A 27059-nucleotide genomic window follows, 5' to 3' on the forward strand; every position below is an offset into this window, starting at 1 on the left:
TCTTTCCTAACCAATCCCTTATCTCTGCTCCTCTTTGAAAATGTGTCTTCTTATTTCGGTTTCTGTCTCTCTGTGTTGCAGTCGTCTAATCTTTCTGGCGTTCCAGAATTGGGTGCCGCCTGCTTTCCATGTTGCAACTCTTACTGTTCTTCGCCGGACCTTTCATGAACTCACGCACCGTAATTCCGGATATCCTCAAGCCTCTGATGCCCAAGCTTAATCACATTAACTTAGTTTGTTTAAATATAGCTTATTAAATCCATATTCTTTGAAAATTGATACTGCCGTGAAATAAGAACCAAACCCTGAAGTATATGAGGTTCTGGACTAAGATCTTGAAGTCTGGGATTCTGTTTTTTCACTTTGTCACAATCCACGTTGCTGGACCTTGAGCATTACTGTCTTGTCTGTGAAATAAGAAGGTTGGACTAGTTAATCCATGGTTCTGGGACATTCACAGGCATAAGAATCTCCTGAGAGTTTTCTGAAACCCAGAACTGCTGGCTCCACAGGAAGAGAGTCTGATTCCGCAAGTCGGGTGGGGCCTAAGAATTTGCATTTCTAACCAGTTCCCAGAAGATGCTGAGGTTGCTGGTCTAGATGACTTCTTCAATCTTCTCCAGCTCAAAAAATTTGATTTTGCATTCTTCTGTAAAGCATCGAGAGGGGACTTATAACACTTCCTACACAGATGTTCGTACCTGCCCCTTTCTGCCCTCAGCTTTCGCCAGTGTATTCTGGAATCACTCCTTGGTCCTGCAACCTTCCTCCAGCCTCACCCCTGTGCTCCTGTTTCTTTGTTCCAACAGCTCACCCCACCCACTAAGGAACCCTCTACCTGTCGGCATCTGCAGGCCAGGTCACGTCCCACTCACAATGTGGAGCCATCATGGGATGGACAGTGGTGGACGGCCATTCTTACTTTCGCTGTCAAGTCTGAAGTGTAGGCTCTTGTTTTTCTTTTCCTGAAGTACCCCCTGACCAGCAAACGGTGCTTACCTAAGAGCGTACACACATACATCCCAATGCTGGCTCCATCATTTACTGCCTCTGACACCTCTGAAAAGTTGCTTTACCTCCCTCGGCCTCAACTTTGTCATCTGTTAAAAGGGATAATAATAATATCTAAAGGATTAAATGAAACAATCCATGTTAAGTAGTATTAAATAGGTGTTACTTTTTATCAGCTGCTATCAGGGCTATGCTTGAATCGTTAAGCAAACTCAGCATGGATTAGAGACGATGATAGTACAATCACCCTACATAAGTTATGCACCAGGCTTTTCAAATACTACTCACTTTCACCATTAAATGGGGAAAAAAGATAGATCTGCTTCTTACCCAAGTCCATTAAAACTTACTTTAATCATAATTAAATTCTCCCTACTTAAAAAGAACATGAGGCAGCACTGCCAAATAAAATGACAAGGATAAAACAACAGAGAATATGATTTCTAAAGTAAAAGAATGGATATTCGACAAGCATATGCTTACTGTACTTCACAAGCTCTAAGACATGCGCGTTTTTACATTTTAATACCTCTGCAATCACAGTTAATGTCATCTTAATATTTCAAAGTGTAGCTATTCTTTTCCCTTTTTTTCACAGTATATGAGATAATGGCATAAAAATCAGTGTATCTTAGATTTGAGAAAATACAGAACTTTGAGTAAGTCAATTTGGTAATTCCACTTTACGGTAAATTATTTCTTGTGTTAGTCCCATTTGTTGACTAAGGCTTCAGAAAAAAAATTATCAAGTTGATAATTGGTTAAAGAAGTACTGGTTTTAAAGAAACATTTATTTTGCTTTTTGCAGGGAGAAAGGGAATACTGGAGAGAAATATTGGATGTGTTCAATATTAATGTGCTTTCGCTATCAGTAAACTAGAACTTATGAGGTTGCGTTTCTCATTGTAGGTGATTAAAGAGTCCTATTTTCTTATTTAAAAATAGTGCTTCTGAGGCTGAACCTTCTACTTTTTCTAGACTTTGTCAGAATCTTTCGGATGACTTCAAAAGACTTGTGCCTGATTGCCAAACCTGACACCACTCTGGAAGGGTGTGTACAAAATGTAGACGACAGTGCAGTGGAGACACGTATTTATATCTGCAGGCAGGCTGTGTAGACTGTCACACTGGAACAGTTGTTCTAGATGGCTGTCCTGTGTTTCATGATGATTCTCGAGCACCAGATGTTAAGGAAGATATAAATCCCTCATCATGTACGAATGTCACAGTGTCCCTGCTCCCAAGAGAAGAGCACAGACTGCCCTCCAGCTGGCTGCGTTCAATTCTAGAAAGGTGGGAATGCTAACACTGCTCTTTAGACTGTGCAGAATAATTAAATGCTGCCTCAGACAGTGCGTGTGCGTGTGGCATCAGACAGAAAAATAAAAAATCAGGTTTCTGTTAATTCGGAGTATGACTGAGGTCAGGGAGAGTTATGATTTTGAAACTCTTTTTAAAAAGTTTTTATATACTGATACGCTAATAATATTTTGTGGAACTTGAAGTTGAGGGAGTGAGGAAGGGGAAGCTGGTGCTAATGAGCTGGAAATAGAAGCTAAAGACAGAAGGAAAGAAAGAGTTCCCTAAATATGCACACTCTGGGTAGTTATCTTCTATTAGCACGAGGACATAATGTGCTCGCTCCTCGAGGAGAGGCCATGCCTTACAGATGTAGGAACACACCTCCAGGGTCTCTCTTTTAATCCATTCAACAAGTGACGTAGTCACAGATTCACAGATGCATAGAATTTGAGCTGGAAGAGACAGATATTTTGTTCGACCCAGTTGTTTTACAAGTGAGGAAAATACATAGGCCCAGAAAAAGCTAAGGGATATATTTGGGATAGTCAGTGGTAGGTTGTAATAGATTCCTCCAAATTTTCTGAAGTTCCACTTGTCAGACATGACTATGTAAATAAGACTAATTTAAACTAAATTACCCGTTGTATTAGTAGTTATCTGGATTTCAATAGGAACCACTTCTGGCTAGCTTAAGCGAAAATGGAGAATTATTGAAAGAAAGCTGAGATATTGCACAAACTTGCCCAGAATTGAAGGAAGAGCCGAGCAAGCAAAACTGCAGTGGGAAGGAGCCTGAGTGTGCTGGGGACAGCAGCAGCTCACAGGTCTCCTGCCGCCGATGCCGGCTCAGCTCAGCCCACTCGCCGCTCTGTCTCCGATCCCATGCGCGTCTGCGACCTCACCTTGAGCGTGATCTGCTCATGCAGGCCTTGCTGACCACCCCCCCACCCCTCCCACCCCTCCCTCTCCCGTTACCCTGCTTTTTCTTCATTGCACTTAACATTGCACTTAACACTTAAACGTTTTCTATTCGTTTACCCGTGGGGATTAAAAAATACTTGTGCCCAGACCTAACCCCCAGAAACCGTGATTTAACCGGTCTGGGGTAGAGCTGAAATACATGTATTTTTCTTAAAAAAAAAAAAAACCCAGGTTGTTCTAATACGCAGCCACGGTTAAGAATCATGGCCTCGTAAATTGCCAGAACAAAAGTAGAACGTACTGCTAGAACCAGTACAGCTGGAAATAGATTTGAAAGAATTAAGAATGACAAATCTAAAAGCATTAAGGAATCGTAAGGCATTTGTAGCTAAGGACACTGACGTGATCTTGACAAGAGCCCTCCCAGATTGAGTGTTTGCTCCATACTGTGGATGTGGTGGCTCTTCTAGTGGCCCTGTGGGGTAGTGGCAATATCCTCATTTTCTAAACGAGTTGACTGAGACAGAGGGACTAAGTGACTTCCCAAGGTTGACCAGTAGCTCGGGATTCAAAGTCAACACAACTATTGGGCTGAGTGTGCCGTGTTCTGAGCAACAATCACAGGTTCCCTCGTGGGCCATGCAGGGGCTGTGGTGAGAATCCCCCACAGTCTGGAGGTTAAAATGAGGGGAAGTGATTTTAATGGTACCAGATGACATTGGCGAGTCATCCCTGACAAGAAGGACTGTTGAATGTTGGGATATGTTACCAAGAGAGAACACAATTTTAGCAAAAATGATAACAGGAAAGAGGATCTCAGTTATGGCAAGAAAAGTAGAATTTGCTGGGTGTTCATGGCTAATTAACAGAAATGTGAAGATGTGTGTGAGAGACTGAACCTCAAAGCAGTTTACTTAAGACAGAAGAAAGAAATAGAGGAGGGGAGAATGAAATTTGATTTTTGTCTTTTTAGGAAATTGAGATATAATTTATTGTTTGCACTTTTAGAGTTTTGGTGAGAAGAATGAGAAACATAAATCTGAGTGATCTGTTAATAAAGCACTTTTCATACAAATAATAGAATGGAATAGGCTCCACGGAGGAGACCAGAAAGCTCCGCCTCTGTCAGGGTGATTTGTGAACAAATTGCTTTTAACGGGGAGGGATGGACGACAGGCCTCTGTGGGTTCTTGAAGAAAGAATCTAATCCTTTTGGGTTTAACCATTAGGCAAATTTAGCTTCCTGGTTTCAGAAAGAGAAAACACACCCACAAAAAGAAAAACCCAGGCCCGTGGGAACAAATAACTTCCTCCTCCTGGGCTGCTTGAAAACCCTAATCTGCCTGTCCTGAATCCCTTCCTGTCAGTGTGAGTTGGCCTGGGGAGGCATCCAAGAGGCAAAGGGCTAATGGGGAGAGAGAATGCGCCAGTTCGCACAAGTAACTGAAAGCGCACTGGCTGAGGTGTAAGGCTTGGAACATGGCTCTGAAGGCGAAGAAGCTGGTTAGAGGCAGCTTTATAGTTCTGTGTACACCTGGGAAGAGAAAAGGCCTGGGGAACTGTGTCGTGTCCCCCACTCTTTACTCCTCGGCCTCCTTTGTCCTTCAATCTAAAACCTCTTGAGACTGAAAAATAGAATTCTTCATTTTTTCACTCACTGGGTGACACAATCAGAGAAAAAAGTCAAAGCCAATTGAAGAAGAAATATCCACAAATACAGAATTCATTTTTCTGCCAAATATGTGAGTGTGGGCTGTAAATACGGTGAAATGGTTTAGCAGATTAATTTAGGGGAGCCTAGTATGAGTGGGGGAAATGTCTGAAATCCGGGCTACTTAAATTTCAGTAAAGCCAAAGGAGGGCCGGAATTGAGGCAGAGATGTGTGTTCATTAGAAATTCTCTGAGGTGCTTTAGTTGTTTGTGAAATCAATACTCATAAAGATTCCTTAGCGATTTTTATTTAAAAATTTTGTTTGTGCACAAGGTCGCGTGAGCCTTTCTTCACTTAAGTAGGATAATGTCACTATAATCTGGCTCCCCTTGTTTTGGGGGACAGGGATGGAAAACAGGAAGTAAGACATTGTTCACTTGTTTTGGGTGAAGTATTTAACACATGCTATTTCATTTAATCCCCACAGTAACCCTTGAAGGAGGAGTATTATCTACATTCAACAGATGAGTAAAATGAAATAACTGGCTGATGTTTATATGGCTATTAATAAATGGAAGAAACAAATCGGAGCCAAATTTCCTCATCCTGAAGTCTTTTGCTACTTCATTTTGGGAAAATTATTTTTTAAAATAGTGATGTTCAGCCCAAATTCTTTGAACGATCACAAATTCTCAGTTAACGGGGGCATTTGATTTTTGTCATGGTCTAGATATGTCTGAAACTAAAACAATTTTGGGAACTAACATTTACTGATCATCTATTATAAGCCAAATAGATTGTGGCTATTAAAACAATGGGTTCTACTTATAGAATGGCTTCTGGCTGCAAACTATAGTCCATGAGATTTCTAGGTTCAACTTTAATTCAACAAATGGTGTTTTATTGCTGACCTGGTAACTGGGTGGTGGTTGCTTTTATGTTTTGGCATGGAAGCAGGGTGGTCTACAAGGAGGCAGAATAGCCAGTGCCTGCCCTCCAGGAGTTTCCAGTCACATCGACAGACAATTCAAAAGTTACTTAATGACATGAAACAGTACTGTGAGAGAAGGGCTGGGGCTTGTGGCTAAGTTCCAAATCGACTGTAGGGAGAAGAAAGCAGAGGGGGAGAAGGATGTAGGCTGGAGGGGACCAGGCAAGACCGGGTGTGAGTTAGGCTATGGAGGTTAGGTAAGATTTGCCTAAGTGGGGAAGAGGCAAGACACAAAGGGAGAATGATGCTGCCATGTCGATAAATACAGCTATCTGTTTATGACAGTGTTATCATTGGGGGCGATTTGAACTTCGGTATCACCTCAGCGGCATGGTGGGGGCATAACGATGCAGATGTGTAGCTTTTTTCCTCAGTTCTTCTCCACTGACTCAGCTAAGAATCACAGGTTAGTGAGATTTAGAAAAGATTTATTAAAAATATATTTTAGAAAAACAGAGTGTGCTGCAAGGGCAGAAAGGGGTTTTAGCGAAGAGGGCTGTAACCCCCAAGAAGTGGGAAAGTCTGTCTTATATTTGGGCCATGATGGGTGGTTACAAAGACGTTCCTAGGTGATTAGCACGTGAGGTCATTTTGATTGACACTTGGCTGCTACATAACTCTTGGCCTGTAGCATACGCTTACCCAGAATTCAGTCTGTTATAATTTGATTCATGAACTTCCGGGTAGAAACATGGTATTATGATGGTATAATGAGGCTGAGGCTGTGGGCAGGTTAAGGTAGTACCTTCTGCACACCCGTCTGTGGCCGTATTAAACCAGCTATATATAGGTTATGGCCCTCCTCTCCTTTGTCTCTGGGATGCAGGAGAGATTCTCTAACTACCAATAGGGTGTTCTCTGGGCGGTCTCTAGGCTGGGCTCTATTCCTGTGTTCTCCCGTCACCCATGTCCGACTAGCTACCTAACAACAGAAGCTGTCTGGAGTAACACAGGCAATGGCAAGGTGCATTGGAACCAGGCTGTGAGGGGCTATGAGGGGCAAGTTGAATATTTGAGATTTTATCCTATTGACAAGAGCAGTGGTATTGGTAGCAATAGAGATGATTGAATAATAATAATAATAATAATAATATCTAAGATTTATGGAGCATTTATTCTACTGGGCAATCTATTCAACAAACAAATATTTATAGAGCCTGTATAAGTGCCAAGCACCACTCTCTGTGCTGGCACTGCAACAGTGTACAGAACTGACAAAAATCTCTGCTCTCACTGGGCCTCCATTCATGTGAGGAGAGATGGACAGATGAGGAAACAGGTCTTGTAATCTCCTGAAATCTAAATTTTTATAATAATGCTGTGAAGGAACGACTAGCTATAACAACAGAAGCTGTCTGGAGTAACACAGGCAATGGCAAGGTGCATTGGAACCAGGCTGTGAGGGGCTATGAGGGGCAAGTTGAATATTTGAGATTTTATCCTATTGACAAGAGCAGTGGTATTGGTAGCAATAGAGATGATTGAATAATAGTAATAATAATAATATCTAAGATTTATGGAGCATTTATTCTACTGGGCAATCTATTCAACAAACAAATATTTATAGAGCCTGTATAAGTGCCAAGCACCACTCTCTGTGCTGGCACTGCAACAGTGTACAGAACTGACAAAAATCTCTGCTCTCACTGGGCCTCCATTCATGTGAGGAGAGATGGACAGATGAGGAAACAGGTCTTGTAATCTCCTGAAATCTAAATTTTTATAATAATGCTGTGAAGGAACTTATAGAGAAAAAAGCAGAAAGGATGAATGAATGGACCATACGGTTTTAAAGCTCGGTTCTTTGTATAGGCATTAACTTATTTAATCAGGTAAATAATAGAAGTCAATCTTTGAATAATTTTGAATATAAAGTGACGTGATGAAAATATAATTCATGAAGTTGAGCAATGAGTCGGGGAAGGACTGATTGATGCTATAGGGATCAGTGAGGAGGCATAGGAGGCAGCTACAATCAGAATAGTTATATCTAAAATGGACTTTTTAGTAATTAATACCATGTAGGGTTTAGTAAAGAAAGAAAACTTATTCAGGGGGAAAAAAAAAACTGCATCAGAATACACTGTTTATCTGGTCCATGCCTTTTCGTAAGACTAGAAACCAAGAGCTGTAAGACTGACAGGGTGTGATGGAGTTGATTCCAATGAATTGCGATATGGAGGTCACAAAGATGATAGTGGTTTTGACCTTGAATTAACTAGGATGGTGAGAAAAATGAGAAATTTTCACTAAAAAAAAAAAAAAAAATGGAAATTCAACAGAATATCTGTCATGCTGCTTAAGTGATTTAAAATTTTCTGAAAGTAATTGGACATTCTTTACAATGTTAGTACTTGCCAGAACCAGTGGTTTCTCCTTACGGCAGTATAGGCAAAATGAAATGTAAAGATAGTGGGTTCCCAGTGCCAGGCAACCTCGTTTCTCGTCCCTCCCCCCACCTCATCCCCCAGCGTGCACCTGGGCGGCGACTCCACCCTTTGCTGTCTTTCTGCCTCACTGCTCAAGCTGCTAGCACGCACTTGCTCTGTCCTAACTGGCTGTCGGTTTTTGCTCACTTTTTAAAATTATGGGCTCACAGGTTCCCAAACATTCTTAATTCACAGCACCTCGAGTAGCTCAGTAATTTTTTCATGCCAATCCTAGAGCAGAAGAAACGTCAAAGAGTTCCATTCACTAGGTAGTTAGGTTCGAACAACTTAAAATACCTATTTGTCATAACAACTTAGCACCATTTGAAAAGATAACGCACATACATTGAAAGCAAAATAGTTACGTGTTATTCTTAAATGACCATGACTGGGCACTAATGTGATGTGTATACCTGTGCCACACAACTTCTCAGTTCTTAGAATCATATTTGGATACCACCGTCCTCACTTTCTGTTCCATATTTATCTTCATATGATACTTGCTTTTTATCACAGTGACTATAGAAAATTTGGTTTCGTACATGTATGAGGTTGTTGAAAGGAATACCGCATGACGTAATGTTAAAGCTGAACTACCTCGAGTTGGTAGTTCTCATAGTGTCTGATAGATTCATTGTGTTTCCCTTGAAATTTGGAAATATCCTCAAACACCCCTGTGAGTTTGCTGTGGTGCCTTGGGTCCCTTGGCCCACAGTTTGGGAATTATTGTGCAGGCCTGTTCGCTACCATCTCTGTTTCTTCTCCTTAATCTTGGCCATACCCATTTTAAGAAACTTTGGACACAGTCATGTCCTCCAATTTTCTCATTTTTTTGTTTAAACTCCTGGAGTAAGTTTAAATTGACTCTCTCCAGTCCATTTTTTGCATCTTACACTAACTTGGTAAGTCACTGTTTTATCTTCAATCTTAGTCCAAAGAATGGTCTCCAGTTCTCATTCTACCTTAAGGCTTTTGCATTTAAAATCTTGGCCCTGTGACCTCTGGTTTTCCAGGTTAGAATCATTGCCTGGCTTTTAACCATCTTACTTTACCACAAGCTCGTGTGGGTGCCAGGCAGTGGGGAAGAAGGACTTGCTATGCTGTACGTCCCTCGAATGCATTTAAACCCCACTACCACCCCATGGAGATGAGCGCTGTTATTACCCCATTCATGTCTGAGGAGACTGAGACTGGTTATAACTTAGAGGCATCACAGAAGGACAGAAATATCAACTCCAGGTGTTGCTTGTCTCCCAGTTAATGGGAATGACAAAGAGGCCACTCTGGGTGGCAGTGACTGGTATAAATAGGTCGCACGTTGTGTTTGGTTTTTAATTTTACAACTGTATTTTGTAAAAGTAAAACGTGGTAGCTTATGGTAGGTATTTTGGCAATAGAGGAGAAAAATAAAAACTGACTCACCTTAGAAGCATACAAGTGTTTTTATTTTAATTTTGATCTAATTTGCTTTTAATATTTCTTTCCAAACTTTCTACAAATGTAATCATAATGTATATAAAGCTTTCATCTTGCTTTTTTTTTAAAAAAAAAAATTACATTGTAAACTTTTTTACTTTTATAGTTCTTTTAGACAACCTCAAAATATTGATTCTTATCACTTTCAGGGTGTTACACATAATTTAAAAACCAAAACAACTAAAAGCTTTAACATGAAACAGCAGACTCGTGCCCTACCTTGCTAGCTCTCCTAACCCAGTTTTATTCACCAGATCCAACCATTTTCTTATCCTCAAGTTCAACAGCTCTGCAGTAGTCCCTTGGGTGGCACCATACAGTTTATGTACCTGCTACCATCCTATTTTTGCTAACTGACTTAAGGAACTATTGATTCAGACTGGTTAGTTCTGCAGGATTATTAATTGCTGATAAAATCCTGTTCCCTATGCAAATATTTATGTTTAACTTCAGGGTTGCATTATCAAATGTACTTTGCCCTGCCATTTTTTACCTTGATTTAATGGTACCTTGCATTTATCATAAGTGGCTACAGGCATACCGTTAGGAATAATAACTTTATTATTAAGCATTAATAGATGGCTTGGCTCTTACCGGTTATTTTCTCAAGCTAAAATTGTAGAAGTTTGGGAATTAGACCAAGAAGATTTAATGAAATTCTATTGTATTTTGCTTCATAATTATTAAGTCAGAGCAGGCAAGAGCCCAACCTTGATAAAGAATATTGAATGTTAAGAAGGAGCATATTGATTGGATGTGTGCAGCTTTTCTCAGCAGAAATATTTTAAGGCAATAGTATTTTCCGAATTGAGGATCTGTTTTCTGAAATATCGACTCAAAAGTATGTGGACTATTCTGTCACAATCCACTTAAAAAAATTAATATACTTTATTTTTTAATAACAGTGTTAGGTTTACAGAAAAGTTGAGTGGAAAGTACAGAGGGTTTCCCATATAGCACTCACCACCCCCATTTAACTTTCCCCCTAATTACTAACATTTTGCATTATTAGTGTGGTACATGTGTTACAATTGACGAGCCAATATTGATACACTAATTATTAACTAAAGTTCAGAGTTTTCATTAGGATTCACTTTTTGTGTTGTACATTGTGCAGTTTTGACAAATGTATAGTGACATGTATCCACCATTACAGTATCATACAGAATAACTCACTGCCCTAAAAATCCCCTGTGCTCCACCTGTTCATCCCTGCCTTCCTCTCTCCTCTTGAACTCCTGACAACCACTTTTTCCTGTCTCCAACCTGATGCCTTTTCCAGAATGTCATATTGTAGAATTATATAGTATGTAGCCTTTTCAGATGGGCTTCTTTTACTTGCCAGTATGCATTTAAGGTTCCTCTATGTCCTTCTGTGGTTTGATAACTCATTTCTTGTTAGTGCAGAATAACATTCCATTGTCTGGATGTACTGCAGTTTATTTATCCGTTCACTTACTGAAAGACTTGTTGGTTGCTTCCAAGTTTTGGCAGTTATGAATAAAGCTGCTATAAATACCTATATTCAGGTTTTGTATGAACTTAAGTTTTTAATTCATTTGGGTAAATACCAAGGAGTACAAATTACATGTTAAGAGTATGTTTACTTTTGTAAGAAACTGCCTAGCTGTCTTTCAAAGCAGCTGTACCATTTTACATTCTCCCAACAAGTTCCTGTTGCTCCACATCCTCACCAGCATTTGGTGTTGTCAGTGTTTTGGATTTTTGCCATTCTAATAGGTATGTGGTGGTATAGCTCATTTTAATTTGCAATTCTCTCATGACATATGATGTGGAGCATCTTTTCACATGCTTATCTGCCATTTGTATGTCTTCTTTGGTGAGGTGTCCAGATCTTTGCTCATTTTTTAATTGGGTTATTTGTTATTGATTTTTAAAAGTTCTTTGTATACTTTGGATACCAGTCCTTTATTTGTGTTTTGAAAAATTTTTCTCCCAGTCTGTGGCTTGTCTTTTCATTTTCTTAACAGTGCCTTTCTCAGAGCAGAAGTATTTAATTTTAATGAAATCCAGCTTACCAATTTTTCTTTCATGGATCGTGCTTTCAGTATTGTATCTAAAAAGTCATTGCCAAACCCAAGGTCATCTGAATTTTCTCCTATCTTATCTTCTAAGAGTTTTATAGCTTTGCATTTTATATTTAGTTCAGTTATCCATTTTGAGTTGATTTTTGTAAAAGATATAAGATCTGGGTCTAGATGATGATGATGGTGGTGGTGATGATGATGATGATGATGATGATAATGATGATTTGCATGGTGATGTCCAGTTTTTCCAGTTCCATTTGTTGAAAAGACCTTTTTTTCCATTGAATTGCCTATGCTCCTTTGTCAAAGACCAGTTGACTATATTTTTGTGGGTCTGTTTCTGAGCTCTCTATTTTGTTCACAATATACTTTTAAATGAGTCCTTTTTTTGTTGTGGTTTGTTTGGTTTTTATTACCTTCGGTAAAAATAAAATCTATTAGTAACTTAATCCTGGTTTGACTTCTTAGAGTCTTAGTTTCCAAATAAGGGGAAGTATGTAGAAGAGATCACTCTTACTAGTTTTTCTAGCTTTATCTCATGAGACTAGTTTATATTTAAATATACAGTCAGGGTGATGATTTTCTCACAAAAAGTTTCTGGGTGTATTCCAACAGATAGCAGGTCTGTGTGTGTGTGTCCCTGTGTCTGTGTGTACAGGCAGAGTGGCATACATTTATTGGATGAGATTTCTGCCTATGCCCTTTAAGTTTTATAATGGGATATTAAACCTATCTTTCAATGATGATTAACAAAGCATATTGTTTGGCCACAATCTGTAACACAAAGTATTAATACTTATGATCATTACCAGTAATTAAAACATCAGAGTTCCTGCCATGCAGCTTTCATCAGAGGACATTTCACAATGTCCAGAGACATTTTTGGTTGTCACAATTGGTGACGAGAAGGAGGCGAGGGATGCTACTGGCATCTAGTGGACAGAGGCCAAGGATGCTGCCAGCTACCCCACAATGCACAGGACAGCCCCACACAGCAATAATTTTTTGATTCAAAGTGTCAGTGGTGCTGAGGTTGAGAAACCCCTGTTGCAGAGAAGCAGGTTTATTTATAGCCATGGGCAGCTTTCGTTCTTTGCTTAGCCCCTAGATAACCTAGACTTTTATAGATTTGCAGTCCACATCTAACAATTGAGCAGAAACTTATGGTGTGCTATAATGGTCGGTTTCTTTTAGCTTGGTTTCACTTTTTACTGATTTTATAATGGTTTCTATTATGTTACATGCATTCATGTAAAGCTGACTTAACTCCGAAAGTGGGGTATCAAAATATAATTATGTATATTTCTCAATACAGGTGGCTGGATCTTTGATCATAAAAATCCGAGGCTAGAAACAAAGTTAGTGTTTAATACACTTCTTGGTTCTATGTACATAATTCAAACTCAGCTTTTAATTTCCTCTCTGGTCCTTTAAATGACACATTACCCTATGATACATAAGTTTCCATGAGCTCATCTTGTTTTCATAGTGTTCCTTTTTATTGTTAAGCGAAACAAAACCAAAAACCCCACAGTTTCAGCAATCCCCTGTTATCTTCCTCTGCGTGAAATTGCTCAACTAAGAGTTATGCAAATGGGGTTCAGCCATGTGGGAGAGGTTCTTACTGTACATTGATCCAGGGGAATATCACCCATATCACTAGTGTATTTGTTGTCAGCTGTGCAGTTGTCATAAGACATTCAGGGCCCTGGCCTTCTCTCTTTCCGCTCAGGCCCTCTCTCACTTTACTCCAGCCATACCCGCTCCTTTCCTGCCCCAAACCTCCTTCCAGTTATGGGCCTTTTGCATAGCCCATTTCTTCTACCTCGAACTCTCTTCCCTTAGACCTTCCAGCCTTGCTAGGAGTCAAAGAGAAGGGGACTCGTAGGTTATTAATTGGACACGCCTCTTTTGTTCACATGGGGGCCTGCTTGGTTGTCTCCTCTTAAGTTACCAGGCACAGCTCTTACTGTTCCTCCAGAATATACCGCATCTCTTAGACGTTGAGTAGTTTTCTTTATGCCTGGTAAAAATTTTCATGTTTGTCAATTTCCATTTCATTTCCTTGTAAAATCTTAGCTAAGACGATGGCTCCACCTGCATCTTCTCCAAGTTCTTTATTCCCACAGATAATGAGAGTTTAGGCCATGCATTCGGATTCTCTTGTTTTGTTTTAAATTTTTCAAAAATGATTTCTAGTTTTGTACTAGATCATATACACACATATATTTGTGTACATATTACATGTTACACATGTATAATAAAACTATACTGTATAGTACTTGTATGTATACATATGTATATATAATTTATACAATAATTTATACAAAATGTAAAATGTTTTTAAAACCAAACACATGAATTGAGTTCCTTCAAACTTCGATATACATATGATAGGAAAATTTGAAAATTGGGAAAGGCAAAACCAGAAACACCTGTAATCCTATCACCTGTACATGAACATTATATTTTAAAATAATTCTTCCTAGACGTTTTTCCTACACGTTTATATCTTTTCTCCTCACAAAAATGTTATATGTACTTTATTTAGTTTTATTCCATGTGAACATATTGTATCTTTTTATGTCAAGAAATATATATACACATACGTATATGTGTGCATATATGTATATGTGTATGTGTATATATATGTGTATATATACATTTTATTTTAATGACATATAGTACTCTTTTGTGTTGAGGTATCAATTTCTAGATCAATTTTCTGAAAGCTAATTGCTTGACAGCCAATTTTGTGAATTTATCAAATGTTCCACTTTACCAGACTTGTTTCTTTTAACTACTTGAATATTACTTCTCTTTTTCAAACAGCTTTATGCATCTTTAATGTTTTCCTGCTAGTTCTTCAAATGTATAACAACCTTGAGGTTTCTGCAATTACAAAATTAAAATTTTAATTTAAGTTTAAATTAAAAGCATTAGAAAGAAATTGAAGCGACCAAAATATTCCCAACACATACAATATGCTAAAACTCAAGATTCTAAGGAGGAATTATGGTGTGCTGATTTGATAGTTGTTTGCAAAACCATTTGACAAGAAAGGACAGACTATCCTGACATGTGGAAGGGAAACGAGGATGTGAAGAGAAATTTCTAGAAAGAAGCAAAAGACTTGAGCCTCGAAAATAACAAAAACGTGTCACTAGGGTTGAAGAATTTTTAGAAATTAGTTTAAAATCCTAAACATAAGGATGGGTAAAGTAAGAAATGAACTAGGAAACTACATAAACAACCATACTTTATATTACACTTAAGTTACTAATTACTATTTTAAAATTACATCCTTTAATATTTTAATTTTAATCTCTAAAAGATAAACACTCATGTTTTCAACATAAATTTAATACCATTATTAAACATAAAATAGCAGCATTTCCTTATTATCATCAAATATCCAATAAATGATCATATTTCTTCAATTGTCTCATAATTATCTTTAATAATAGTAAGCTAGTAAGTTGCTAGTAACTAAGGTTATTACAGTCCTAAGAAGACTCAATAATCTTTAGTTTTTAAAAATAGAACATTCCTTCAAAAACATCATACAAATCTTGAAAAGCTTTTAAACAACTTCATTTGATAAGAATTATTATACCCTGAAGCTATTAAAATCACTCCAACTGATACAAACTGTTGTAAAGGTAAGCTGTTAACACCATCTTGTCTAATATAAAATTACATAAATTTCACAAATAGTTAAAAGATACACATTTTGATCACCTTGTAAATTTTTACTTTTAATCCATGTAAACATATTGTATCTTTTTTTTTTGGTAAATATATTATAAATTGAAAATCCTCAGAGAACTGGCTTTGGATGAAATGAATTTTGAGAGCTGGTCTACATTAATTTAAGCAGTGACCTATTTGGCAAACAAGTAAATTTCTGATTGTATGGTATTACAAACAGTCCCACAATAAATATACTTTTATACAGAGCTTTGTGTAACTGCCTAGTTATTTTCTTAGAAATAATTTACTGCTAGTAGTTATGTTGGGTTAAGAAGTGCATACATTTTTAAGGGCTTTCATGTGTATTGTCAAGTTAGATTGTATCACTGACTCTTTCATGCCAAGCCCAATGATAAGAAAATGATTTCCTTATCATTTTATGGTAAGGAAGTGTGAGTCCAGAGGTGGGAGTGATTTTGTCCATAATAGGAGGACTGGCAGCCAGGCCTCCTGATGCATAACTTCCCACACCTCTCACCTTCCCTGTGCTCTTTTCCAGGCAAGGGCCAAATTACTCATTTCTCTGCTCTAGACTCCATCCAAACTTCTAGGTCTTTGAAACTCTCATATACCTCTTTAATTGTCTTGTGCTTCTTTTCTGGACTCATTCTAATAAATGCAGTGATTAAAACTGTACATGTTTATTAAGGGTCCCATAAATACAGTCAATTTGTTGTTTTTATTTCAGAATATCTCAGGGTCAAGTTAGTTTTACGTTTTTACGCCACACATTTATACTATAGTTAACTACATAACCCTTGTGTCTTTCTGAGCCCTTGCTTATGTTGTAGTATGATGAAGAAATGGTTTCAAACCACATAAAGACATCAGTAAACATAAGGTAAATTAAAATGTATCTCATTTGGATCACAGAGTAATAAAGTTGATAAAAGAGAAACCAACCATACCCACTGCATCTCTCTCTCTTTTTTTTTGGAGGGGGAAGAAGATTTAAATTAATTTTTACTGATATCATTCACATATATAAATTCACTCTTTTAAAGTGTACAATTCAGTGGTTTTTAGTATAATCGCAAAGCTATAAAACTGTCATTACTAATTCCAGAGCCTACTATATCTTGCATGTAAGCAGGCTTGCAGAATTTATACACTGCAATTCGTTTGTGGAGGAGGGGGAAGAGGAGAAGGAGGGGGAAGGAGGGAGAGAGGGAGGAAGGAAGGAAGGAAAGAAGGAAGGAAGGAAGGAAGGAAGGAAGGAAGGAAGGAAGGGAGGGAGGGAGGGAGAAAGCAAGCCTTTGCATCCTTTAATAGTCTCTCTTCAGCTCTCTGAATAACACAGGTTGTAAAACTGTTTCACATTTGCCAACAGAGTTCAAAATTTTTCCAGTTTAAAGGGCCTCTTTTCCATCATGACTCCATTGCCTAGTCCTTCACGTTTCTCCTCCTGCTCCTTTCCAAGATGGCACCTGGTTAGGAACAAGGTTTCTGTTGTGCCCTTTGGGGAGAAAGAAGCCACGGATTCTCTTCCTGCTCTTGGTTTGCCCGGGGAGATATGGCAGGGTACTGTTGATTTGGGGGAACATCATACTGATACCTATCCTGAGAGCGAATGGACCGTACTGGAACACTCGAAGCTTCTGGATGCCCTAAACACCTTCAGCAGGCTGAGTGAAGGGAGCCTCAAGACAGAACTCTGGCTGTTTTATCTTGACACCCCCTTTGCCTTCGTGTGTTACCCTGTGTGGGACCAGAAGCAAAGAGAGAAGCAGCCCCTCCTTCAGACGCAGAGCCTCCTCCACCCCAGGTCTCGGGATGTGAACCTGGAACTCTCTGGGTAACCCCCACCCTCCTTTCCAGTTGACCTTTAATAGGAAAAGTGGATGGGGGTGGCAGGCCCCTGGGACCCAGGTTCTGTCCCAGTCTCTTGCCAGTACTCCTTCTCCTTCGGGTTCCTTATAAATCACACCCCTTTCTTCTAGGGGGAGCCCGGTGCTCAGCCTTAGTCACAGACTGGAGGCGATGCCCACACCATAGGAGCAGCTGTGTGACCCAAGTCTTCAAGGACTAGCTCTTGTTACGGAACCCAGAGAGAAGCTAGGAGTAGGGATTTTACCAAACACCTTAGACCGTGGTTACGTTGCCCCGAGACACTGTTTACAGATGGTATTTCAACCTGAGGGCGGGCCTTTCATTAGAGGCTGGTCAGATGAGAAAGCCAGGCTCTGACGCCAGGTGAGCCTGGGCCACTGGCTTACCGTGACAGTGGTGGCTTTCTGGGGGATTTTATAGAGGAAAAATATCAAGAATTGAAAATAATTACCAAGATAAGTAAGGAGAAAATCATAGTAGCCTAAGTAAAGAGAGCCTGGCTACACCCTTTTCTTTTTTCTTTTTTAAAAAATAATGAATGAATTAATTTTATGGTGACACTGGTTAATGAAATCCAATGTTTCAACTGTACACTTTAACAGTAAGGCATATATATATTTACACTGTGTGTTCACCTCTCAGAGTTAGAATTCTTTCTGTCACCATATATCTGACTCCCTTTACCCCGTCTATGTCTACCTCCCTCCTCGCCCCCCCCCACCCTCTGGGAACCACTAGTCTATAGTCCATGCCCATGAGTCTCTGTTAATTTGTCCTGTTCATATGTTGATTTTACATTTACATCCCACATATAAGTGATACCCTTTTCAATTCTACCTTTTTCAAAGGAATTTAGGAAAACTGACAAAAGAAAAGCCAACTACTCGAGCTAGGCGTCGAGGGAGCTGTGGGGTTCAGTCGAGGCGCTCTCTCCTCCCCTGCCCTCCTGAGGACACCCGCAGCCAGACTTTCCCGACCCCCTTTTCTTTGATGGGAACTTTGGAGAAAACACCGCAACTCTTCTGTAGACTTTGCTTCTCTGAAAAGTCTCTAAAGTTTCATTGTTGAAAGTGAAGTAAGAAGGAAAACAGTCAGGGGTTTCTGAAAGGTCTCTGTTTAGAAGAGAGCAAAGTACATCTCTCGAGTTAACAACTGGCCCTGGAACGCAAGTATGAGAACTGGAGGATGTTATTTTAGGGAAGAATTCCTCCTATGAATGACCCTGGAACCAAACTCAACCTACTTTTGAAGCTCAGCTCACTTATTTGAGATCCTTACTACCCATTTCTCTGTCCTCAAGGATTCCTTTCTCTTGTCTTTCTGAGCTTCCTAATTCAGAAAGGTCTTTTGGCAATGAAGCTCACACCACAGAGAGGCAGCAAGGCCTTGAGTGGGTAAAGAATGCAGCTCTGAAGCCAACGGACCGAGTTCTAGTTTTCCCTAAGACCTCTGATTACCTGGCACAGGTTCATCTCTGGGCTTTGGTTTCCTCGTCTGTAGGCAATTCCATACTCCTCCCTTTTCTCTCCTCACCCACTTTGTTTCCTACCCTTATAGACATTTCTGGTTACTCGAGAGCGACCACTGGTATTGCAAGGTCAGGCAAGAGAAGGTCAGTAACGGGGGAAGATTCCAGAGCCCCCAATGAGCCTTTGGATGAGAAATTCACTTGTTGCTGGGAAAAATCAATGCAACTTAAAGTATGCAGTTTGAGAAGTTGCAGTGAAGTTTTAAAAAAAGTTTTTAGGTTTTTTTTTTTTTTTTTGATGGCTGGGAAATGTATGTCATAATAAAAAATTTTAAAAAAACATGGTAGCAACACAGTTTATTTTGTAGCACTTTGTAAAAACAAGACATTTAAATTCTGAGGGGTTAGATTCTGGTAAATTCTTAAATTTTAAGCTCTAGGAGTATGTGATGTAATTGTTAAAAAATGGGTTTAGATTTCATAGGGGGAAGTGGCATCCTATATCCTATTTTTTATTTCTTTAATCTCTGATAATATGAGAAATTAGTGATTTAAAACCTTTAATAGCAGACAGGGATGGGAAACTTCAGGTTGAAATATATATGATGGGATACCTTTTAAACTTATGGAACCTAGGATGAAAAACAAAATACTACTCAAAATGTATGTTACATCCAAATTCAGGAAGCTCTTTCATTGAGCAATGTCCCCCTCCTTAATTACAGAGTAATGTATGCATTTACATTCAGGTCATCGTGTAATACAAAAGTGTATAGCAGAGTGACATGGCATATAAGGTACCTTGTCCAAAAGAGAGGAGAGAGAGGGAAAATGTCCACTTAGCTGGTACAAGTGGCCTGTGTACAAGCCAGAAGCCGAGATGCGAGATGTGCTGTTCTCTCTTTGTGTTGACATGGGGGTTATCCTTGTGCTTCTCATCATGGGACTGTTTCTCTTCCAATTTTGTAGGAAAAAACCGGCATTTCGACTGCATTTATTTATGTACTTAACAAACATGTGTATAGCTCTTACTGTGTGCTGCCTTAAGTCTGCCTCTAAGCACTTTACAAGTATTAACTAATTTAACTCTTTAACCTAATGAGGTAGTTACTTCCTTTATTGAAAAGGAAGCTGAGGCACAGAGAGGTTAGGCAACTTGCCCAAGATAACACATTTAATAATTGATAGACCCAGGATTTGAATTTAGCCATCCAACTCCACAGTCTTTGCTCCAAAATATTTTGTAGTGTCTTCCTTGAGAATTTTTAAGATAAAACTTCTATCTTAAGATAAAACTTCTATTTTTAAGATAAAACTTCTATCTAAAGTCTAAGTGGACTTTAGAACCTGGCCAGCATGGTGGTGGGTATTCTTTCAGACTTTTTTCCATGCACATTAAATATACAGTATATATGGATATGTGTGTACATCTATGTGTATATATGTGTGTACATACATTATTGATTATATAAATTGATATCTATAGAATTTTTTCAATGAATCATGATTGGTGGTCAAGAATGTCTGAATTAAACAAATCTTTTTTTAACCCATCCCACTCTCGTCACCTGTCTGTATGACCTAATTTACTGTACTGTCCCCTCCTGGTAGTCATCTGGATCGTCTCTGTCTATAGTATAAATAACGCTAGTATGCACATCCTTGTGCTCTTGTGCAAGTATCTCTAAAGAACAAGTCTTCTAAAAGTTCTCACCATAAAAACTAACAAGAAAACCCCGATGACTATGTGAAGGGATGAATGCGTTAACTTTTTTGTAATAATCAGCCCTATGGGGGAGGAAGAAACTTTCCTCTGCCCCTTAAGTTTCTTTCTGCTGTATAATAATTAAATCTACATGAGACAGATAACCAAATTCAATTACATACATTCGTATGGGAACGCCACATACAAGAGAGGTTTAGGGACTGAAAGTTAGCATGAGATATACATGGCATTCTGAGCTAATGATGAGGTAAGGTACCCAGGGGTCAGAGAGGAGAAAGGTCATCTTAGGAAGGTAAGAGCAGTTGTCAGTAATTAGTAGTTCCTCCTGCCATATACACAGGTCAAAAGGTTATCTCCGATAATCTCTTTTTATGGGCAAGGCCCCTAATTTAAATTTTTCCAGGTAGTTAAATGGAGGCATAAGTTTCTCCCACAATGTCTCAGTTACCTTTAGTTCAAAACAATCAGCACACCAGAGAGGCACATTCGTTCTAAACCCTTACAGTTCGCAATGTATACATACATCACATTGAATACCTTAAACTTACACAATGTTATATGTCAAATATCCCAATAAAGCTGGAGGAAAAACAAGTCCCCAGAAGTGCAGGTCCAAGTGCACAGTTGCTTCTTCGCTGAGCAGGTGGATAAGGCATTATTAGATCTTTCCAGAGACAGCAGGGTGGTAAACAAGGAGTCATAATTAGTCTTTGCCTCAAGTCTGTTTTTTGGTTTTGTTTTTGTTTTTTTTTAAAAAAAAAAAAGGATTTTGGTATTCTAAAGACTTTAAATGAGAACGAGCCCCCCCTAATGGATATTTGTTCTCGTGAAAAAAATTTTTGGAAAGAAAAGTCACCTGCCTCCCATTTTCTGGATATGTTGCTGGTGGATGTCCCTTCGTGGCAAAGGGTTGCCCAGTCGTCTGTGTCTCTTCAGACCATCTAGTTGAGCTTCTGTGATGAACATCCTAGAGTCACATTTGCATGTCGAACCCTCAGTTACTATTACTATGATTAACCCAAAGTCTCCACATATAAAATGTGCCTTAATTTACTGTTGAAAAGAATTGAAGGCCTTGCCAACTACTTCATCCACAGCACTTTATGTAATGTCCATCGTAAGAAAACTTAGACTTCTTCTGCAGGGCCCTCACTTTCCCATCTGCTTCCTCTTCCCTTCTCGAAGTGCTCTGAAGGCCAGTGACTCAGCTGCCCTCTGGCTCTTCCTGCCAGGAAATCTGCTACAGTGTATCTGGTACCCTCCGCTCTTAACATATTTGCATTATCCTCTTTTCCTTGGCTTGGGTTTTGTTTTCATTTTATTAAATTCATTACTGTCTTTTTTGTAAAAGCATTTCAGATCCTTTTGAGAAATAAGCAAGCCATAAAAACAATCTCTTCATTTAGCATCATCGTTAAATAGATAAAACGTTTAAAAGTTTCCAAATAGCCATCGTATGAGAAACAAAAGAGAACAGACTTTAGGCTTAGACTTTGGCTAAAGCTGTGTGAGAGTCCCAGCGCCACCCTTCACTGGTACTGTGGCTTAGGGTGCGCCTTTTCATCTCTCTAATCCTCTATTTACTCCTCTGTAAAGGAGGATTCATAATTCCTGGCTCATAAGGTTTCTTCAAGGATTAAATGAAATGCTCAGAAAATTACAAATGTTTAATTAAAAAACACTAAGGTGTAAATCATTGTAAAGTGTAGCTCATGACACTTGCAAACATGTAACCACTTTCTGTTGGCATTACATTGTATTTTGTACTTTTCTGGTACCTTCCCACAGCATGAGGAATTGCAAGACCTGGTGTGTCACTGGGCGATCAGCAGAGGCCCGCTCAGATAATTGTTTTTATCTACAAAACATATGGTTGGTGCTCAGTTGTCTGTGGTGATGGCGGGGAGGGGAACACATGAATTAAGCATAAATAAATGATAATTTGTGTACTCTCACCACCCTCTCTCATACCCACCTACCTTTTATTTTCATTCTTCCTCTTCCTTTCCAGGGCCAATGCCCTTGGGATCCCCATCTTCTTTTTCCTGGAACCCCTCAGCCCTTCCCCCTCCTCCTCGCTTCCTACCTAGTTCTCTCTTGGAAATAGAGATCTCATGTCCTGTCCCTGGTTAAAAACCTTTCCACGCTATAAATAAATAAAGCCAGCAGGGCTTGGCATGACATGTAAATAACACGGGCACAAAGTACTTTTCTAATTTCATCACCTGCGTGCGCGTGCGCGCGCGCGCGCGCGCGCACACGCACACACACACACACACACACACACACACAAGGGGTTTCTAACATTTTGAAAAAGTTTTCTGCATAAAGTTATTTATAATACCTCTTATTTCCCACCCCAACGTTTTATGTTGAAAATCTCAAATCTGCAGGAAAAAAATGGAAAAATATCCTCACCTAGATTCACTAATTCTTTAGCATCGTGCCACATTTTCCCTTCCTCTCCCTCCCGCTCCCTTCTCTTTTTCATTTTGACCCAAGTGTTGAAAGTTAGACACCCTGAGCCTTCGTCTCCACACACCTGGCATGTATCTCCTAAGACAGACATTCTCAGTGTAGCCACAAAGCCATTATCATGTCTATAATACACACAAGTCCCCACTATTCTATTTAGACATATTCACATTTCCCCAGTTATCTGAGCCGGTGTCATCCCGTCCTCCTCCTCATCTAGGATCCAGTCGAGATTCACACACTGTGTCTTTAGTGTCTCTTAATACGGAATAGTTCTGTCCCATCCCTCCCCCTGTACATTTTTTAGTATCCAGGCTAGTTGTCTTTAGCGCACATTATGGATTTTTCGTTTTGTTTCTTTAACCTCCGCATTTCCTATAAACCAGAATTTAGTTGTAGAGGTCTCTGTCTCTCTACTGCTTCTAAAACAACTTGCAGGTGCGGGGGGCGGGTTCATTTCCTTGCCTTTTCCACCTTTAGCAAGAGGGGCCCGGATGGGCAAGTAGGAAGCCCCGAATGTTGCTTGGCCGGTTCTTTCCACACATTGTCCGAGGGGCCTGCTCTGAGCAGGCTCTGTTCTAGGTACGGGGAATCCTGCCGCGAAGAAACCGGCTTCCATTCTGTTGGGGAGGTGCCCAGGGGGATTAATAAGAAACATAAGAGCATGAAGCATGAGGGGTGGGCAGAGCGGCGACCTTTTCAGTTGGGCGATTAGTGAAGTTCTGTCCGGGGGGTGGGGACGGGTAAAATTTGTGTAGAGGTCTGGAAAAGAGAGCTAGAGAAGACAAGCGAGGAGAGGGGGAGGGCGAGGCGAGGGAGGCCAGGCGACCCGGGGAAAGCGCTGGGGCAGCCCCGGCCCTGCTGTGGTTCCCGGGTCGGTCCGCCTAGCTTCTCCCCGTGGTCCTCGCCGAGCGCTGGGGTCGCGCTGGGAGGCCGGTTCTATTACGTACCGTATTTCCTCATTTATACCGCACCATTTCAGTGGCTGATCACGTTAGACACTGATTGCGGGCGCGGGGGTTGGGGGAGGGGGCGGGTGTTGACTGCTGAAAAAAGAACTCGCCTGTTTATTTACAGATCAACTCGAAAACCCATCTCACTTATTTCCAAATCGACTTTAAAACCCATCTTCATTTCAGAAACTTAAGCATATGAAAAAAGTGTTCTGTTTTGAATCAAAGAAGTACTTGCTTCCCCTTTATTTTGGGAACTACAGCTGGCTAGTTTCAGAAAGAGGTGTGACTGAAAGGCTTCTACCTCTGTAACAAACGATAAATAAGTTGAAGGTCCAACTGGGAGCCTGCAGGACAAAACACACAGATGAGCTGTGGCAGAGATGCCTGTGGGTGACAGTTAAGAGGGAGACTCTTGAGATTTCTTAGAACATTTCCTCCCCCCAGAAGTGCTCCCTAATTCACATTACTCCCCCTTCCTCAAACTGTAAACTCATACACCTTTTCTCTAAAGTCCTAGGCAGTGGTGTCCAAGTGGCAGCGTTTCAAAAGTACACAGATCACATGGGAGCACCCTGCCTACATTGGGTCCCCAGAGAATTTCCTGGAAAGAGTCCAGGGAAGTCTGTTCTATTGAGTCTAGGTGATTCTGGTGTTCTTTCAGGTTTGGGAACCATTACTTGCCCTATAGAAACTTTCAGTGGATGGAGTTCACAGCAGATTTTGTTTTCAATATATAGATTTAACCAAGAGGCTATACTGGAAGGCAAGATTCATGTCTGATTGCAGTTTTTAAAATCATCTTTTTAGTCCCCAGAGTCCTTCATGTGGTGCATCCGAGTATCAATTGAATAAACAGATAAGAAAGTTTAGCAGGTAGAAGAATGTTTATGTCACTCTGCACTGGTCAAGAAGAAGGCCCTTTCTGTCTACGATTTTTCCTCTGAAGTTTTATGCACAGTCATGGTTTGCTGATACCATCATTTGTGTCTCAGGCTCTTCTAGTTTCCACACTCATGTAACCTACTAGGGAGCCTACTGGATTCGGTCATTTAGATGTTCCTACAAGCATCTTTTCTTCCATACCTGTGTCTCCTCTTTTATTTCCAGTCTTGGTGAGGACCACCATCACTTTCCCAGGCCTCAGGCCGCATTCAGTTGGAGCCGGGTTCTGTGCATTCTCGTTCTTAATCATGTTTGCCTTTGAAGCCTCAAGCCCCCTCACTTCACCTTTCACATTGTGTCATCCATCTTGGAGGTGGGAGGAGACAAATGAATAAATTTCCGAGCATGGCACCCAAGGTGTGCCTCTCTTTCCTCTCCAGCCTAACTCCTGGCCTTCCCTCCCTGCTCTTTGGCTACAGCAGGGGTCCCTAACCCCTGGGCCTTGGACCAGTACCTGTCCGTGGCCTGTTAGGAACTGGACTGCACAACAGGAGGTGGGCAGCAGACAAGCAAGTGGAAGCTTCTTCTGTATTCGTGCTGCTCCCCAGTGCTAGCATCACCGCCTCAGCTCCACTTCAGATCATCAGGCATTAGATTCTCATAGGAGCATGGGTCCCTGGTGTCAAAAAGGTTGGGGACTGATGGGCTACAAGGTTTTGCATTATAGACCTAGTTCCCAGAAGGGATCTGCTTGAACTACTTCCCTGAAGGGTGAGACTGAACCAGTTCCTTAAAGGGGCCATGTTATCTCAGGGTCAATACTCTGCATGTGAAGTTCCTTCTTCCTGGAATTCCTTTACTGACTTTGCCACCTGGCTGACATCATTTCTGTTTTGACTCACAGAACATTCTTTCAGAATGCTCCTCCTGCCTACCGCCTTTTCCTCTTTGCCTGAGTTAGATGCCTTTTCCTAGGCCCGGTGCATTCTATATCATTGGCTCTCCACTACTATAAACTTAATTCACACATCTTTGCCACAAAAATATGAGCATCTTTAGAGCAGAGATTATGTCTTGCTAACATAAAATTGATTCTTCATAAATAGTTGTCAAGTGAATGAATATACAAGCAAACCAGTTTGTGAACAGTATCCACATTTGAGTTCGTTAAACTATCTATGATAAGGAATAAAAATATAATCTTTTATTTTTCATGAATGGAGAGATTTTGGTGGCTTGAAGCCAGTTCTAGAATGGTAAAACAATGTCATTGCTTTTATATTCCAACAGGAAATATGGGATGTATAAAATCAAAAAGGAAAGACAATCTGAATGACGATGGAGTAGATTTGAAGACGCAACCAGTACGTAATACTGACCGAACTATTTATGTGAGAGATCCAACGTCCAATAAACAGCAAAGGCCAGTAAGTAGATAGTCTCAGGGGAGAATTCCCACAGCAGGATCAAAGCATGATTTAAACACCAAATCTATAACATGTGCATGCAAAAAATCACATCAGTTACTTGGGCCTGGATTTTTGATATGCTTTGTACCTTAATCCTTTAAAGATCTTGCAAGCATTTGAAGGATAACAAGGTCACTTAGTGTAAAATAAAACGACCTTTGGGCACTTTTTTGTGTGTAGAGAAAATCATCTTCCATCTCACTGGTACAAATACCCACTCTTTATACATAAAGATATACAGTCTATTTACCTGAGCTTGTATCACTTAGGACAGATAGTGAGATTAGTGCAATGGTCTGCAAGCAGAAGGACATTCTGCATTCAAGTTAGATGCTAAAATAGTGCTAATATGTCATTTGGCACATTATACTTTATCCCATCTCATCATTTTTCAGTTAACTCATAATAGTGCAGATACTGAAGTTTTCATGACATTGTAATTAAGAGATTTTTTAAAACACAGCTAATTCTGCCCACTAACCTTGAACAAATATCTACCAGAAATATATATGAGTGATGGACATGCTATTCAATGCATTTGAGAATGCTTGGCAAAGGAAGAACTACTATCACATTTTAAGGAAAAGAAGAACAGAGCTTTGGATAATTACAGCCTTAACTGCGCTTTATCTCAGCTCTTATATGTTTTCCATCTATTCACTCACTATAT

General features: G+C 39.9%; 1 protein-coding gene across 6 annotated transcripts in view; it reads left to right on the forward strand.

Annotated features, from left to right (window-relative positions):
- Positions 1-27059, forward strand: part of LYN (LYN proto-oncogene, Src family tyrosine kinase) — a 110619-nt gene that overhangs the window by 23958 nt on the left and 59602 nt on the right. For 3 of the 6 annotated variants that reach the window (XM_006923971.3, XM_015598690.2, XM_025041133.1), the window contains exon 2: positions 26211-26347. In XM_006923971.3, the coding sequence (XP_006924033.1) occupies positions 26216-26347 (132 nt within the window). In that variant the 5' untranslated portion in view covers positions 26211-26215. The remainder of the gene's footprint in view (positions 1-26210; positions 26348-27059) is intronic. The other 3 variants (XM_006923972.3, XM_025041134.1, XM_025041135.1) reach the window with 1 other exon arrangement.

This window comes from Pteropus alecto, unplaced genomic scaffold (assembly GCF_000325575.1).
Source record: "Pteropus alecto unplaced genomic scaffold, ASM32557v1 scaffold87, whole genome shotgun sequence".
In the NCBI taxonomy this organism is placed as follows: Eukaryota; Metazoa; Chordata; class Mammalia; order Chiroptera; family Pteropodidae; genus Pteropus; species Pteropus alecto.